This window comes from Pezoporus flaviventris, unplaced genomic scaffold (genome assembly GCF_033815535.1).
Source record: "Pezoporus flaviventris isolate CSIRO_AGI_PZ_B2104156 unplaced genomic scaffold, CSIRO_AGI_Pfla_v1 ptg000007l, whole genome shotgun sequence".
NCBI classification, from domain to species: domain Eukaryota; kingdom Metazoa; phylum Chordata; class Aves; order Psittaciformes; family Psittacidae; genus Pezoporus; species Pezoporus flaviventris.
In genome coordinates, this window is record NW_026892555.1 from 36619599 (window position 1) to 36639024 (window position 19426).

At 36.5% G+C, this 19426-nt stretch overlaps 1 protein-coding gene across 6 annotated transcripts in view; it reads right to left on the reverse strand.

Moving 5' to 3' along the window:
- The window catches only part of NKAIN3 (sodium/potassium transporting ATPase interacting 3), a 352622-nt gene that overhangs the window by 169044 nt on the left and 164152 nt on the right, over window positions 1-19426 (reverse strand). For 5 of the 6 annotated variants that reach the window (XR_009742521.1, XR_009742522.1, XM_061448404.1 and 2 more), the window contains exons 2-3: window positions 15839-15976; window positions 8758-8838 (exon numbers count right to left, since the gene is read on the reverse strand). Coding sequence is in view for 4 of the 6 variants with exons in the window: in XM_061448404.1 (XP_061304388.1) it covers window positions 8758-8838; window positions 15839-15976 (219 nt within the window). In the remaining 2 variants the exon portion in view is untranslated. The remainder of the gene's footprint in view (window positions 1-8757; window positions 8839-15838; window positions 15977-19426) is intronic. The other variant, XM_061448406.1, reaches the window with a different exon arrangement.

Consider the following 19426-nt stretch of genomic DNA (forward strand, 5'->3'; position numbering starts at 1 on the left):
TACAATAAAAGCATAACAATCACTACAAAATATATCAAATTGTCAATTAGTACATAAAATAATAGATTCACCCTTCTCTGCAGATGAATTTGCCATACTTGCTTACAACCAAACTACAACTCAGAAAAATTTCCCTTCCTCACTCCATGAACAAGCTAATCAATTCACCTTTTCCCAAACACATGAGGTTAGAATAAATGACTAGATAATCCTTCCTGTCCCTATATGCTCTGATTCCTTATTCTGTACGTTCTTGTTCTACATCTAAATACCCAATCTTTTTCCAAATTTTGCTATGGGCTTCAGACACAGATGTACTATAGGCACTCAGGGATTTACCCTCTTGCATCAACCCATGTCTCTCCAATTTAGAGACAAGGTTGTCATGTGGGACAGTATGAAATGCTTTGCACAAGTCTAAGTAGATGACAAGTCAGTTGCTCCTCTCCTATCCATCAGGATAATGAACTCAAACAAATATGAATGTTTGTATTAATAAGCTTATTTGTGTAGCAGTTAGGTAACCATATATATCACATTCCTCATTCCCAACACAAGTAACTGATGGCTGTTAACTGCATTATTAAAAAAAAAAAAAAGCCACAAAGATGTCATCTCAGTTATTTAAACCAATGAAGATGATGGTTGCCTACACTGTAAATATCAACCTCTGAATTCAGCAATCAAGAGAACATCAATTCTGTTTTAAAAACATATTTTAGTGGTGCTGATTGTATATAATACTATGAATCACTGTAAAAGTGACCTGAAAGGATATGAAATATAATTTTTGCACCATCTGGAATGTAGTTCTGATTAAGTTGTTCAGCAATTTGATTGCATCACCTAAACAAAATAATTAACATCAGAATGACACATTCTCCAGTTTCAGTGGCATTTATCTGTGTCCCATTTGTTCCATGCAATTTTTTTCAAGAATGACCTTATGCTCAAATTGTGTCACCAAGGCAGCTGCATGTTAATTCTCCTTCCAAGATTGAGCATGTATTTCATTAAAACTTACATGATACTAGAGCTTTACACAACAGACTGAAACAGACAGAATATCAAATCACTTTGGTTTTGTGAAATCTGGAACACCAAAAAAACCCAACAAAGTCTCTTCAGCTAAAATAGAAGTCTTTGAGGCTAGTTCACTGTTGAAAATTTTGAACTGAAAGAATGTGTACTGATTTCAATACTAGAGTACTAACAGATTAATACTCTTCTGCTCTTTGATTTGCATTTTTTTTTGTTGTTGTTTTTTCGGGGGGGAGTGGATTGTTAAAGAGAGCATATATTAAGGCATCTTCTTAAGCATTCTGCAGGCAGCATTTCTTTAGTTTTATTTTCAAAAGGATGCATGAATGTGTAGTTATTCTGTTTTTTTGGCTGAGATTGTAAATTGCAAATAAAAAGATAATTTATTTTTCCATAGCTTCACCATTATGAATTGATAGTTGGTGGCTAGTTGCTTTCTAACTTTTCATGGAAGTAATCATTGTATTCTAAACAGAAACTACCACATGCAATTTCTGCTCCTGCACGTACTGATGTCAGCCTAACACAACATCAAAAAATACTGTTTGCACATACCATTGAAAGGCACACCACCAACACACTGAATCTGTGATTAACAGTACCTAATACCAGCCAAGGCCAGAGCTATTATTCCGAAGTGCAGAAATGTTGTTTCAGTTCAATATTACACTGCATAACTTCACAGTAAATTGGTTTCCAGGTTTATTGCCAAAGCAATTAAAAATTCAAAAGGTTGCTGTTTGAAAAGAACATTATGGAAAAGTATTAAATACAACTGAACCAGGAGATTATTTCTGTTTATGGTGAGAGAGCAGCAGGATGGGAGGAACAACTTGCATAAGGAAAAGTCATATTAGAAGTTCATATTTTAGCAAACACATTTCAGTGTAATGTTTATTGTAGAAAAGGGCACAAGAAGAACAAAAAGGAGACAACTGGTTCTAAAACCTTTTTATATTAAAAAAATCCCAACAAACTGTTACTTTTGAGAGCTGCTTCAAAGAAAGGGTGAAGGCCAAGGGAATTAAATGGATTATATGACGCAAGCATTGAAACTTGCATTGTGTCTGGTTTTTTTTACCTCTATATTAGTTTAATTCTATTTAAATAAATGGTGTTTAATTAGCATTCCTCCTTTTTCCATGTCACAGAAGATTCTGGACCATGACTTTCAAAACAGCAATTTACTAAACCCCTTTGGAATAATAAAGCTGGGGAAGGAAGACAAGGCAAGAGGGCCCAAACCTCAAAGAAACAAAACCAATCTTTTAATTAGGTTTGATTTCTGCAAGTTGAATTTTATTAGCACACACACTAGAAAGAGATTATATTTAAGTACTGCTATAAAATGAGTTATTTGTAATGACTAGAAACTATAGAATGCCTCCAGCTTCATCCTCTGCTTTATCGTGATGCGTTATTCCTGCATACTACAGCTACTAGCAGCTGATGGCACCAGCTGAAGTAAATGGACATATAGTAGTAGGGAGAGTATGAAGGTGATGGATATGAGAGATGTTGACCAAAGCAACTGGTATGAATCCAATGTGTGTGGGAAAAAATTCTCAGCTGAGTTGGACATGAATGTATGCACCATGTCCAGAAGCAAAGAAATATACTATTATCACTCTCAGATTGTCCTCAGCAAAGCATGTGCTTCTGTGAAAGGCAATGATTTGTGTCAATTAAAAATCCATCAACAGAACAGAAAGCACATGAGCCTTATCTGTAACAGAGGTCTAATCTCTGAATTAGGAGTGAACAGCAATGATGCATCACTCTGACTTGGTGTCACACAGCTGAATACCAAAACCCCATCCCTGCATGCTCAAGAACTGCTGTCAACCACTTTGCAGCTTCAACTGGGGTGTTCCATTTTCTGTGTCCCTAGGCATCTGCTGGGGAAAAAAAGCCAGAGACACCCCAAACTCCCAAGATGGAATGCCACTCCCTTCAAAAATTAATAAGACTGATTTAATTAAAGATGTAGTTTTGAGCCTTCAACTTGTACTCATATTTTCATTTTTAACATTCCTACCCTAAACTATCAATGGACACTAACTTGGGGTTTTCTTTTGGCAGAGGCTAATTTCTATAGATTAAAAACAGTGGGGCAGAAGAGTTACCCAGCGATATGGCTTTTTAACAGCTTTAGATCCTATTTAGTGCCTTATTATTAAGAAAAGCTTCCCCTGATCTCCAACCAAATCTTCTTTGCCACATGCTCAGCAAATTATTTCTTGCCCTTCTTCCCAGTGGATATGAAAATCTTCATCTCTTTCCTCTACATAAAATCACTTACATGTGAGTAGATGTACTATAACCTACCTTCAGCCTCCTGTTTAGATAAGGAAGTCTTTTATATTCCATCTGCTGATTTGCCATACTGGTTTTATGGATGCTGCCAACTTTGTCCACAAGCTTTCTGGACTGGGCTACTCCATAGAGATAATTATGATGCTAATTACACCAAAATAATTGTCTCTGTTTTCTCACATACATCAACCCAAATTACAATGAGAATCGCATTTACTTTCATATTGCTAGCTACAAATACAAGCAACTCTTATGTTCTCACTTCACATTTTAAAAAAAGACACAAGCATATATCTATTAATTACATATACATGTCTATTAATTACAAAATAGCGTTGGTTTTAATCTTAATTTACTGCATTTGAGATCATTAGATGTAATTGCACAACAATTAAGGATTGACTGACATGTACCAGATGGAATAAATTGGATTCCATGAGTAGCCAGGATAGTCCACATAATTAGCCCCCATTCTGATGCACACTATTTTGTTTAGAAAAGAGTACCAGGTTTCTATTCATATAGTCTATTACTAAGTAATTTATTAGTCTATTTTGTCCTTGGATGGAATAAATAGTTAATTTTAAAAGTTAGAATTCTATCCCTTCAACTACAGATCCATATAAGCATTTATCCTATAGTTCTGTCTTAATAAACTTGACTGGGAGCCCTACAGATTCTGAGCTTCCATTGATAAAAGTAAGTATTACAAGGAAAACAGATTTGAAAGAGGTTTGTTTTATTAATTAACATATGCAAAATTTCTTTTGGCTTCAGGGGAAAGGTTAAGTTAGTGTCAAAGGCACATTGAGACAGTTCACATTCATCTACGTTCAATACCTAAAACTAAGGATGTGATAAACATAAGCTGTTTTAGAAGTAGCTTCCTACTGAATATATGAATGCTTGCCATACAAATCCTTAGTCAAAAGCAATGAAAGAGTCAGTTGACAGAGAGCTGATCTTGGGAGCTAAACTTAAAGAAATCCAGAATAAGGCAAAGTTCATGCTCAAGAAGCATGCCATAGAAAAAAAAAATTAAACGTGAAGAACAAGAAGAAACATCATAGAAAAAGAAAAGAGCTCATCACCACTGCCTAGCTGCTGAGGTAAGGTATATCAAACAACATGAAAGGAGTACACTGCACTGGAATGCTGCCATACGTTTACTGAATAAAGACATTAACACATGCAAACATCACTAACACTCAATAAAACACAGTAGAAAAATGATCTAAAGAAAAGTACCAGTTGGAACAGAAAATTATAAATACAAATAAACACAGTTATTTTCATACTGGATCTGAAGGGGTATAAATGATAGAAATATTAGCTGCACACACTAAACAAATGAAGCGTCCTTTGTACAGAAGTACATAACAGAATGTATTGCTGGGGTTGGAGGGCTGGTTTATACAAGTTAGAAGCTTTCATCCATATTTAAGAAGTACATACAATGTTTCAAAATAACAGCTTCTGGTGTTATATCAGGTAAGATGCAATCAATGTTTATTTTCAAATGCTCTTTAGAAAATTTTCTTTTACCTCTTATTTCTTGAGATTTGTGTTTATGCCTATGTAAATTGTCTATATTCTCAAAAGTAGCAATTAGAACACATTTTCATTTCAAGACAGAACAAGATCCAAACAACTAATGAGCTCACGTATGGATGTAGCAATCTGTCACTCTGCAGCGGAGGATTAAAAGGTCATGTTATAATAGCAGCTTTGTTTCTCTCAGATGGAGTAGTTAACACCAAAAATTATGCTTTCAATTTCATAAAATTAATAAAAAAATACAGAAAAATTTCCTGTTTCATAAGGGTGTGTCTTCACTGATAAAAAACAGGAAAAAATCCAGTTAACACAAACAAAAAAGAATTATACGGGTATATTTATTTTATTTCTGATCAGGTACAATTTCTTTAGCCCTGAAAAAGGCATTAAAATTTTATGTGCACATCTGTATCATAAGTGAAAGATTTTGACTTACATATTGTCTATAAGGTAGGTAGAGGAAACCTTTACACATTAGGTTTCTACTTACAACACTTGGCTGTGGGAGAGCCATGTTAATTTCCCTTTCACACCTGAGAAGACTTGAATGCATATCATCTTTTACCCAGGAGATTGCCTGAATTACCATACTGTAGCTACTGGGAGTACTTCCACAAAAAGTTCTTCTGTGAAGCTTTATCTCGTTAAACAAAATAATATGATATTAATTGGAGCAGAGACTGAGACTCAAGTGAATTCACTGACAACAAGCCTACAGCTATATATACAGTATTTTAGTTCCAAGCTTACCCTATCTTACCAGCTTCCACCCCTCATGTCTACCAGTTTGGCCCTCCACATTATTAAAACCAAATGTGGTGGGGAGTTTGGGTGTATACGAAACTGACTTTATTTTCTCCCTCCCCCTCAAATTACTTTAAAACATGAAATGTGTTTGCAACTAAAAATATACTTTCCATGTCACCCTTGTGAAGAAATATCACATTTTACTGAAAGAATGGAAAGGATCAAGTCACATATATCATGTTTGATACTAGAAGGGTCGGTGGTAGAAGGTTTCATCACTTTTTATTAAGAAAATTTTAAAGATCTTGGTATACCAGAACCATAAACTTTAAATTAAACATCAAACTGTTTCTTTAAAAAAACAACAAAAAAATCACTTTACCAGGAAAATCTGAACATTATGCATTATAATTGATGGAAAAAAGTTTCAAACTCTCACAGCAAAGAAGAGGCCTAAATTACCTATCTCCTTCTTATTCAAATTTTCCATTAACTGAGGTGGAATTTTTTGGCTGAAAGAAAACAATGAATATTCAAAGGAGATCTTCCTTTCTGCCACAAAAATAAGATCTGAGCAAAATTTCAGTGGTGGTGGGATTCCTGTTAGGACATTTGAAAAGTCTGTCTGCATTGCATGCATACTCCAAGTGAAGGTACTGAATTAAAATTGCTAGTTATTATTGCACCAGGTTATATTTCCTGGTAGTATTCAAGATCAAAGACCAAATAAATTCTTGGGACTCCAAGCAACTGCTGATTCTGGTCAGAGCAACTATAAAAAACATGATAGTGCTTAAAACAAACAAGAGAACAAAAATAAGTCAACTGCCAGACAGCATCCTAACTTTCCCTGAAAGTATGTCAACAGACATTAAAAATTATATTCAATCTGCATTCATTTCTGAAACAAACCCTTTTTTTTTTTAATGGAAAAATAGAACAATAGCAAGAAAAAAGAAAAAATATGCTCTGCTATTATTTCAATGCTGAGAAAAGAGCCAGCCTTGAAAAGCTTCTGACAGTATTTGATTTTCCAAACACAGTAACGTACATTGATAGCAGAACCTTTCTGTATCATGCCTAACAACACAGGAGTTTGTCCACGGAAAGCAATGATGAAATTTTTAGGCTATCATGTTGTTCAAAATGTGGGCTCCAATTAAACCAGTGTCAAATACCTATCACTTTGTAAATACCCAGGATTCTATGTGTATATTTCAAAAAGACGTCAGCCTCTTGATGACTGCATTATCTCCAGTACAGTTTTCAGAAACATCATCATTAAAGGGATTTCAAATTCCACGGTTTAATGAACAAAATTCTTGATTCTATTGTTTCTAGCTTGGCCCTGATACTGGTACCTTTCATATAATCTATACAAGAACAGTTAATGTCCATGAAAATAATTTTGCATCTATCACCTACTTTTCACAAAAACTACTTCTCAAATGTTGTCATTATAAACCACAACATAAAAATTACACAAAAATTCTGATATCAACCAAAGTACATACTTATAAAAGGGATATTTCTCAGCTGCTGAGTAATACTTTTGCTACTATTTCTCTGCATTGGGATTTGCCGTATATATTAAGTAAGAAGACATAAAAGTGAAACACAGTGATGAAACTGAAAGATTCGAGATTTCAGTTCAAACCTGTTGGTTTATAATTCTCTCACACTAAAGATATGATCAGAATCTCTTGTAATCTGTGGAAAGACAACTCAAATTTTCATAAAGTCAGGGGTCAGACTAAAAGTTTCACTTAATTCCTAATCACTTAGATAAAAACATATAATAGGCACTATAAAAACAGTCATCACCAACTGATTTAAAAAACACAGACTCTATTTATAATGAAAATGAACAATTACTTTGGGTATTTATCACTTCCATGTGGTGATCTTCTGTTCATATAATAGATTTTAAAATCAGAACATACCAATATAATCATTTATTTTGATAGTCTATGAAATGCACTAATTTCCTCATCAAGCGTATGACTTCTGGCGAACTACACCATATCTGCTGTAGCTTTTCATTATAAAATTTTATCACCCAAGGAATCTATCACTGAAAGCTTTAATTTTAATGTAATTTTTACTGAGTACATTAAATTTCATTTCTTATTAAATCGTTTTCACTAGTTTTCTGTTTGTTGTCAGTCAAAAGCTAGGACTTTTAATGCTCAACCCCAAAAAGCATCTAGCTTACAAATGTTCCCATCTGAACTGAGCTAAAAGCAATGCATGAATTAACCATGATGTAGTTCATACCTCTAAATCTACAACCAATAATGTGGTTGTTTATTCTGTTAATAATACCGGGATCAGCATGTGCTATGGGCAGACTGTGACTGGAATCATTTAAGTATGAATGTGGTAACCAAAGATCAGTATCATATATGTCCAGCAAGAGGATAAAAACCAGCAGATGCTGTACAGAATTCACTGTAGATACGATGCTGTGAATATGAACTATGCTAATGGAAGTGCTACCTTGTACGAAGGCACCACGCATCTCGATACCTTCAGCAAACATTTCTGCACTAATCTGAGGTTTGAATAAGGAATCTGTGACCTAGAGCATTGAGTACCATGAAAAGCAAAGTTTCATTCAGATATGAAAAAAGTCACCCTTTGCCATTTGTTCTTTTTTTTATAAAGAATCAACATTCTCACCGTGAGACCAATTTGCTCAACAAGTTATTACGTTAACCTTCTTTGTAATTTTCTTTAGCTGCTTTCACAGCAGTCTCGGAAATTCAGATACGCTTTTGATGCACACTTGAAATTTCAACAATCAAAAAGAACCTCAAGTTTTGCACTGAATAACCTTCCCCCCACTCCTTCAGATGGTACTTCAGAAGGCAACTGTATTTCAGATTCAGTGCATATATATATACTTCAAACCCATGACTATTTACTATCAAAGACAAGTTCAAGCACTGGAGTTCTCATCAGAGGGGAACTCCAAAGATCAAATTGTATCTTCAAACAACCATATTTTCCCTCTATGGCTCCAGCCTTCTAAAATTTGAGAGTCCTGCTGTTAAAACACCCTCCCATAAACCTGAAGAAGGATAAGTGACCTACCTTAGAAAGTCCGCCTACTTCCAAATAGAAGCAGATAATGAAAACATTCCAGGTGACCCACAGGGCAGTCCACACCGTGTACTAAACACAAAGCCAGATGAAAGCAAAAAGACAGAAAAATAAAATGTGAAGATGAAAGGACCTTATACTCAGCACATCAATAATAAAAAAAATGATATCAATAAGCATTGTTCTTCTGGGAACAGCCAAAACAGAGAGTTCAGAAAAGGAGTTCTCCCTGCAGAAGTTCCCTGAGAACCATAGGAAATTACAAATCCAATATTCGTTGCTGCTCTAAATAAATCAATAAAACAGATTTATTCTTTACAGCTTTGTACTATCCTACTGATACCAATTAAGCCCAAAACGCTGTTTTGGGGACAACTGTGAGTTATTCGTAAATCATGATTTAGCTCTGTTAAAGGAGATTCCAGAATAATAAATTTAAACAGGCAAGTATTATTAAAATAATATTTAAATATTATGAAGAAATACAAAAGAAAAAAAAAAGACACCAAATAAAACAGATCTATTGATCTGATAATTTAGATTTTACAAAAATCAAATGAGTAAAGGGTAAATCTGGTCTCTTAAGAATCATAGGATTATAGAATCATAGAAGGGTTAGGGTCGGAAAGGACCTTAAGATCATCTAGTTCCAACCCCCCTGCCATGAGCAGGGATGCCTCACACTAGACCAGGTTGCTCAAGACCCCATCCATCCTGGCCTTGTACAAAGCCAGGGATGAAGTATTCACAACTTCCTTGGACAGCCTGTTCCACTGCCTCACCACCCTTACAGTAAAGAATTCATTCCTTAATCCAACATAAATCTCCCTGTTTCATTTTGGACCCCTTGTCCTATCGCTACACTATCTGATGAAGAATCCCTCTTCAGCATTTTTGTAGGTCCCCTTCAGATACTGGAAGGCTGCTATGAGGTCTCCACACAGCCTTCTCTTCTCCAGGCTGAACAGCCCAATTTTCTCAACCTGTCTTTGTATCAGAGGTATGGGAGGAGTCTTTCAATAAAAGGCATTTTAATTACATTAAAAATAACTCACTACTCCAGCCGTTGTGGCCATGAACCCAATCTTACAATGCGCCTTTAACAGGTGAACTTATCGATAGCTTTTCTTGTTTCTCCTACCCTAGTGCAAGACTGAACTCGTACTACATCCACAGCATGAATGGGAAATTAATTTGTCTACCGTAAATCATCTTTTGCATTTTAATTGTCAGCATAATGGACTGACCCTATTTCCATACAGATGCACTGTTTACCTACATACAGCTGTAAACTACACCCAATTAACACTTCAAGCAGAACACCTCAAAGGCATTTCTGTCTGATGGACTAAGCACATCCTCAGCCACATCGGAGATACGCCCACCAGAAAAATGCAATGAGCAGCAGCACTGTCACTTTACATTTATGTGCTTACAACCTTCACAGTGGGGAACTGCTGCTAAGCACCCTTGCAAGTCCAATTAGGTGTGACCAGATGAGGCTAATGTGCTATTGTTTTGCCTCAATACAATCAGTAAAGCTCAACACCCTAATCTATGATATGCTGGATCCCATTTCCATCACATGGGTGCCACCAGTTTGGCTTTCTTTGGCACTGTTGGATTATGTTCCCTCTTCCTTCCCCTCCCTGTGAGGTATAATGAAAGGTTCAGGTGAAGAGGGTTGAATTTTTCCCCACTTTGATTACCCCCACATGCATACTGTCATTTCTATACACCAAACAGGTTAACTGCTTTAACTGAATTTCTTATGGGGCACTTAGGCAGTTTGGATATGGCTACGGCATAAGAAGTAGGTCATTAATAAACAAAATGAGAGTAATAGTCCTAAGGCCATTTTCTCTGGCTAACAAAGAAGGGCACTGTGGCAACTGAAGGCTGGATAATTACAAAATAGACAGAGCTGCTGTGGTCTGTGAGCAGTATAAGGTCTGTACTATCTATAAGATTAACTTAAAAGAGGATAACACATTTTACTACATTTGCTGACTTTGTAGTAACTCATCATAAGCTCCTGATTTTTCAACATACATCCTCAGAGCATCAAGTGATGAGCATTCAAAATTAATGGACACTTAATACAAGCCCAGTTGCGTGTAAAAAGCAGATTTCAGAATATTCAGGAGAATTCCCCTTTTTAAGAAAGAAATTCTTATCTGTCCATTAACAAAATATGTCATCACAACAACAGGAAACCTACTTGATCTGCCAGGCAAAACCAAACCTGTTAATGGCCTTACCCTGTCCCATGGGGACCAATGACAACTCTGAATCATGCAGGTAAAAACTACCTGAATGTGCTTTGCCAGGCCAAGCTAGGCTGCTTTACACAGTCAGGACCTGTTTGGTTCCTTATCCACTGTGAGGATTACGGGAAGAGAACTGCAGGTGCAAAGCACATGTGCCCCTTGACAGTCAGCTGCTGTGCATGGAAAAGCTCTTCCTACACACTCACTGAACTACAGTAACATGAATTTAAGCTCCCCTTTACTTTATGTACATAATAATTATATATTCAGTAGTTACTACTATATAGTTTTTTAAAGTAAGTAAGTTATTGCCCAAACACATGGTTTTGGACATGTAAGTAGTAGATTTTTTTCTTGATATGGTGTTACAGGCACTTAAGGAAGACTACATTAAAGAAAGGCTTTAAGACAGCAAAAGCAAGAAAGCAAAATTAGGAAATATTGCAATTCTGATTTCATTTTTCTATTTTGCGGCTGCGCAATACAACGCAAGCATCAATTAAATCACCACAGGTATATTTTTGTTTTAGAAGACCTTACCTCCCTTAATACATTTTATGAACAGCTAACTCAATAATTCTCTTTGTTGCTCAGACCCTGCTCTAAGAACAGAATGTTAATTTTCTCAGGAGGTTTTCTAAGATGCTCATTGCTGGAATGTGTGAGAGCTGCACAAACATTAACTAATTTACTCTATGTTATAAAGGACTGATACAGCTCTCAGAATGCAAATGATGTTTTGATACATGCAGAGATTACATTCAGAAATATTCATACACTATAGGCATCCAACCTAAGATTCTTAAGAGTTCATTTTCAGAGCACTTGGGGTTATAAAGCACTTTATATGCTCAGTGTTCAGCTGTCTGTGGCTGAGCATTCAGCACTTCTGCAAGTCAGACCACAAGGTCTCAAGACAAGAACCCAGAATGCAAGGGGAAAACAAGCACGTGAGAAGCTTGGTTGCAGTGATTCACTTTGTGTCAAAAAAGGTTTCAGTGACTGAAAGATAAAATTCAGCTACCTGGCACAGACTTCACAACAAAAGCAATCTTTTATTCTTGCTGTCAAATGACTTATTTTTCCCATGTCTTCTGTTTTCTGCAAATCAAGTTTCTATTCTATAGCTGTAATCACCAGAAAACCCCCAATGTCTGTCCTTTCTATTGCAACTGCAAAAAATTGGTATGCATCCATGCAGTTCAAAACTGCAAATATACAAAAGGATCATGTAAAGATTGCAGAGGAGGGCTTTAAAAGCAGCTTTTCTTAATTTGAGAGTTTCTCCCTGAAAAAATTGTAATACTTTCTGAACATTATGTGTATGTCTGTTCAATCCCCTCTCCCCAGCCAGTGATTCCTTCCCCAGCTGTATGGCCAGCCACATTCAGTCACCGCTGGCTCAGCTGGTCTCATGCTCAACATCACAACCCTCACTGTATCTAGCATGAAGAAGGAATTCACCACACAGGTCGAATCAACATGAAGGGTTGGTTGTTTGGGGGTTTTGTTTTCGGTTGGTTGGTTGGTTTTGTCTGGCTTTTTTTCTTTTGTTTTGCTTTTTTTTTTTGTTGTGGTTTGGGTTTTTTTTCTAATAATTTTTTATTTTATATCCCATATGATGCACTACTTAAAAATTACCTAGATATTTTCATTCAGTAGATTCCTTCTCCTCAAAGGACCTAGACACTGGTGATAATCTTTGCTGCTTTCTCCCCATGATGCTCTGTGTACGTTCTTGCTTTTGTATTTTTGCACTAAGAATTGTGTACTATGTGGTTTAAGGAAGCATTTAGATATTATTTGGAGTGAGTGCACCCTAAGCTTTACAGGTTAAATGTCTGTTAAATTACTGTGCAACCCTATAGGTTCCTTTCAGATCCCTTTCTTAATGCCTCTGCCTCTCTACAATAATGATATTTCTAAGCCTTTTTTGACTCTACAGGTCATATTGAGATCAATGCAGAGATATCTTTCACGTACCAGTGAAATACAACCATTCCTAGAGTTAAATCATTGTTATTATTGGACACAATGTTACAAAAAGAAGGGGGTAAAGAAAAATGCAAAGGATGGTTTCTCAAATTGAAAGGTAAGAGAGAAAAGGGAAATTTCTAAGTGCAAATACTACAAGGATCATGGGTAAGTTTAGCATTAATGAATAAACTACCTCAAGTGTATATTGAATCTGAAGTGCAGCGCCTCCTCTGACAGTGTCTTGGCATTAGGAGAAATGAATGTTGGCTCGGGGATGCTTCAAGGGAAAGGCAGCAACTGCTGAGTCATCAAATCATCTCCCTGCAATACCTGGCTGTGCCTCAGAGGCATCAGTACTTGCAGAGCCCTACTTAGTCATATTTGTGAAAGATGACATGGAAACTGGCATAAATCAGCATATACTGGAAAAGTAACAACTCAGGACTTATCAGGTAGGATATTCAAGGAGTAATTTTGGATGCCTAAATATTTCACATGGGTTTTGAGTGTCTATAGTAACATTTGCTTGAATACTGTCTAAAGTATAACGTATAGCCTTTCTTCTGCTTTTGCTTTTTATACCTCTTGGCTTTTCAGGTGTACACGTTGCCTATGTATCATATTATTTAATGGAATAAATTAAGGCAAGTAAAGCAGAGACTTCCAACTAATATTCCCCCTGTTTAAGTGTATTATTTTCTTCTCCCACTGTTCATTAATAAATTTATGTTCAGCTTTGGGCCAGGTTTGTGCAATTTTAGCTATATGACTCATAGTTCAGAAGGCTTTTGAAGTCCCATATCAGAAGTAGAAGCGGGGTTAAACCCTCAGCTTTAACAAGTATCCTGTCAACATCTTTAATCAGTTTTAATAGCCTGAAAAATCTTGCTGGTAATAGCAAGTCCTTTTAAGAAAGGAAAAGCATGCACAGGGAAATGGATCATAGCAGAGCTCTGGAGCTGCATGACAGGCGTGTTACAGCATAGTTAAAACTGAAATTTAGCTGGTTTTATTTCTTTGCAAATGTTTGTGCATGTTTTACATGAGCCAATATGGGAAAATTAGGAATTGGCTATGAACGTTTATGTCCCCTGGGAACTCTGCACTGATTTAATTCAGCCACAAAATATTCAAGTACTGAAAATAGCACACCCGCTTAGTGACAGGACAAATTGTTCCCAAAAACTGACCTAATTAATATAAAAAAGCCATTGGAAATAATTGATGGATTTAAACTAATTAGGACACTTGGAGTTAATGCTGCCTCTTCCTCTCTCTCTCTCTGTGTTTCTTAAGCTCTGAGGACTCAGAATTTTACCTATGAGCAAGTGAAATTCCATGTTTATTCCAGAATCACCTCCTTATAGTACTGTATCTGAAGGACCATACATAAGAAAACATGAGCTACTGGGTTTACCTACTTGGAATGACAATTGTATTCAACAGAGATGCTTCATGGCTCAGCCATTGTGTGGCAGCTCTTAGATGGTAGGGCATTTTTTGGTAGAAAGCTTTCAGTCCAAATTTTATATCACCCAAACTATTAAGCAGAACTCATTTCTTTACTCAGAATTGAATCTACAATGGCTATGCTTGTATTTCTTTTCATTTATTCTTGGTCTAATTGACCAATACCTAATCTAGGTATTTCACTCTTTAATAAAATAAAATTGCTATGCAATTTTACAGATGTTTACCCTCACTTGCTTCCTATTTCTTATGTATAAAATGGAGAACATGAAGCAGAAAAGTGATTCATCAATATATGGATATATATACACTGCTGCCTAGTTCTCCAACCACAGGTAATAGATAAAAGTGCTATTATTTACATCAATCCATTTTCAATTATTTATAGTCTGCTTGTGAAGCTTAGCTAATGCAAGTATAAGGAACCTTGGTTGCACTTTTTGTTCACTTTTAAGACACGACAAAGAATTACAGGATTCCAGGCTTGACTAGAAAAGAAGAAGCTTTTTAAGTATTTGTTTAATGTGTTTTCCCCAATAGACATTTATTTTACCGTTCCATGAGGGAAAAAACACCCCAACTTTTGCATCTTAAAATCCATTACCGACAGCACAAATGAAATGCTCCACATACAGACTCTGCCAAGTAAAGACATAATATTCACCCATTCAGAAGAGACTGAGAGGGAAGAAACAGATATTTTTTTGTTGACAGTTTCCTTCACAGCTTTGAAAGTTTTTTATTCTTGGTTATGTTGAAAATACGGGAAAAAAATCTAAGAAGCTTCAAGCTACAAGCATCAGAGACAATTTACAACAATTTTGGGTCAAGGCCATAAATACGCATCTCAGCAAAGTTAAATGTGAGATGGAGATTTCTTTTGAACCCATGGGACACATGACCAAAGGAATTTCTACAATCCCTGCTTCTCCCTGTTTAAGAGGAACATGTAGCTAAATATAACTTGACCATTAAAATTTTTAATTTTTATTTTTAATGGCAATTGATTCTGCTTGTCTATTGCAAAGAGAACAATTTGCGTTTCTTCATTTATTCTTGGTCTAATTGACCCATCTGGGTATTTCATTCTTTAAAAAATCTTACTAGGGACTTGTATCATGGTCATGATTTTGGCAGCATTTTCTCTAGGTTACCAGTTCTTGATAGCTTCCAAAATCTCAGAAATGCCACTCAGTAGTCCTAAATTTGCAAAATGATATGGAGCCCTCTGAAGTTTCTACAGAAACACCATGTGGTGTTTCAAAACCTTTTGAAACCAATAAAATTCTGCTTTGTAATATAACAGGTTTTAAACATAATTGGAAAAAAAGAAAAAGGTAATAAATGAGACTTACCACGACTATATATCGGGGCCTAAACTGGATGGTTCCAAACAAACCCAAAATGACAACTATTATTTGTAGGAAATTGCCAAGGATAGGAGCCCACTGGAAACCAAGGAAGTCAAAGATCTGTCTCTCTAATGCTGCCAGCTGTAAGAAAACACATAAAAAGAACATCACCTTTTTAATTATGGGTGAGATAAAACACTTGACATTTTGTTATTTGCACCAGGATTCCCCAGGCTAAAGTACATCAGAATTCTAAAACTATGGTTCCTGGCTGTAGCCTTTGTCAGCATCGTCAGTACACTGGTATCTGAAGATAGCTACTAATCAAGCTACTAGAAGATCATATAGATCTTCTAATGAAAAAGCAATTGAAAAGAACTTTAAGAAGATATTTGCAAAATACTCATATATTACAAAAATACCTCTACAAATCCAGACAAGTTTTATTTTATTCTTGTATGCTGGAAAATCTAAGTCTTGTCAATACTTACTTAAATACAAAATTTGTCTTAAACAAAAGCTCACCTAGGCTGAGCAAAGCCATGTGAACCTTGCTTTTGTTACTGAAGTATCATCATGCTCCCTCCCTTCCCCATGTCTGTGCTTTCTTAGATTCAGTATCAATTAATTTGCTACCAATTTTTGAAAATCGAGTCTGTTGTTATAAAGATACTAAATTCAACATTCTCAGCAGCATAGTTGTTGAAGTTTAAACTTGGTTCGGTATTTCTCCAGCTGTAGCACAACATTTTTGAGCATTAAATAGAATCCTACTGAGAAACAACTGAATTTCTGTGCTTGGTAGAATTTATCACACAGCTACTTGATTTTACTCCATTGTTACGAACCCTAAAATTTACTGAAATATGTACTTAAAATATTTATAACTGAGTCAGATGGAATAAGCATGGCCCTATAAATACCAACCGAAGTATTAGCATATGTGGGTATTTCACATAAACCATTTCATGATATATGCAATGGGCAGATTTGACTCTCACCTACAAGCAGGGCTGGGTGCTGCTCAGAGCAGAATCCAACCTTGGTGTACAAAAACTGCCCCTTACACCAGTTGTGAAATGGTTCTATGAATCACATTCTCTATGCAGTGGTTAATAAATATGATAAATCTAACCAATTACATGAACAAAGACTGAGTCATCAACTTAGTGCAGCTCCTCTGCAATCAGGGAAGTTACACTGACTTTTATCAGATAAACATCTGGCACATTTATATAATGAAAATTATCATGCAGCAATGCTAAAATGATATTATCCTATCTTAACAAAATTATCTTATCCTTTTCATGCTGTAGGTAAGGGGTAACACAACTCCCATTTGAGTGAAGTTCATGAGGCATTAACTATCTCCTTGCTTTTGTCACACTCGGCCCTCTCTTCTTTTAACTCATTGTCTATCTGTATCAACCTGTTTTCTGCCCTAGATATGGAAAAGAACTACAGACATTAATGAACAAATCCAGAAAAATGTATATTTTACATGGACTTCAGATGGAGTTTCAGTACCTAATGGTGGGATTGTCACCTTCCTGGAAGTATGTGGGCAGGGTCAGAAAGGCACCTACATAATTCTCATATCACCATTTTTCAGAGACAGTGAAAGGGCTTTCTTCCTGAAGCCCCTGGCAAGTGAACAGAGGATGGAGGTGCCAAATTAGTTTAGAATCTGCTTATTAGCCACCTTTGCCCTGAGAATCATTGAAACTCTCCTGTAGCCTAGGTCTTCACCAGCAGCAATTAATTTGAGTGTGTCCTATAACACTCCCAGCACTGCAGGCAGCTGTTTTAGGACTGCTTCCAGTAAAGTGTCCTTGGCTCTGAAACAGGGCAGCTGTGTGCAAACCACATACCTACCAACTCAAAATGGTCCCTGGGCATAGGTGAACTGCCTGGGAAGACCACTAGTCTCGGTTAACATGATGGAGGAGTCTAACAGCTCACTAGCACCCACAATGGAATGCCACCTCCTGGTTTATTCACCAGGCACATGAGAATTTGCTGGTGCAGAAAGCACAGGACTTGACTGGGGTGGCTTTTAAGGAATTAACTTCACACAAATGGTTTGCTGCAAGAGATGGCTGCCCTTAGACATTTTACATAATGTTGAAACACCTAGAAATGTCTGAGGGACAAAACCTGCAGCACGGATACGAATTCTGCAGCACAGATATGAATGAAGATGTATAGTGTGTGTCCCTTCTTAAACTTGTCCTTAGGAGCAATTTTCAGAGCCATGTAGGCCGCCTACACCTTAAATGCCTGAAAGATGTAGTCCTACAACATCAACAAACGCAGTCACTGCACTTTGCCATCAGACCCATGTTAACAGGCTTGGTACCCAGCTCATGCCTAAAATGGATCAGATAGAAAGTCTGGCTTCATGTATATCTCTCTGATATCTGCCTTGATATCTCTGAATATATCTGTCAGGACTGGGCTCTGACAAAACAGCACAGTGGCCACAGGTATCTTCCCCAAAGATGATTGCATAAATGCATATATGAATGGTAGATAGACATACACATATAGAACATAATTAGTCTTTTTATAGATTACTGTGATAAAGGCACCCACTGCAAACAAAAACAAATAAGGTTCATTTTCCTCTCCTGCTGCCTACTGAAATGTCAATTAGGATACCAAGGGGAGAGCTTCTCTTTGAAGCTGTGTCACCAGCCAAAAAAAAAAAACCCAAATTTATTTAGTGAGTCAAAAAGAGAGCACAAGCAGAAACATGAATCTACAGCCTACTGCTTATAGCGCTTATTTGGGACTGGGAGTTTCTTATTTCTTGCCTGCAAGGCTCTTTTATTTTTATATACAGTGACAGCATGTAAACCACCAAAGGAGTCCGGGTAACAGGATGTCAAACATACAGTAGCATACCTTGCCCACTAACAAGTGCTTTCACCATCAGGCTATGCAGTGAGACTTTCATGTGCATCTAAAGTCTCACATATTTTGCTGTTGTCACCAGCACAGAGTATTTGTCTCACCCATAAAGACCACAGAATACATTAGTATGGAAAAAAATCTAAATAAAAGAGAGAGGTAGGAGGCATGTCTGTCCTGCTCAAATTGCTACTCTTTTCTAAATTACAAAACTTTCTTGTAGACAGTTCTGATATAAGGTAAAAACATAATAAATCATGATAATGTCAGAGAAAACATACTAAGTTCTTTTTTGTTTGTACCATGAGCAATATGCACTGAATAGAGAAAGCATGTAAGTGCTGCTGTTCTTAAATCTAGTATTTCACGCAACAGAGTCCCCAAGCAGAGGTGAAGGCCGTAGACTTTTTAGCTCCATGCAAATGATTAAAAGCAGTCTCTGACTCAACTTTGTGATTCAGGTAATTCGGTGCACAGAAATAATCAGAATCAAAGAAGGGAAACAGGTTGCTGTGCATAATTACTGGTTATTTTTACACAGAAATGAAGATCCAGTACTGTCTGTGTTTGCACAGATCCAAAATCCCAGCAGCCACAAGTGGCCACCAGGCTAACCTCTGCCACATGGTGCAGTCGGAAAGAAGCAGAAACCATGACAGACAGTTTCACTTGGAGCTG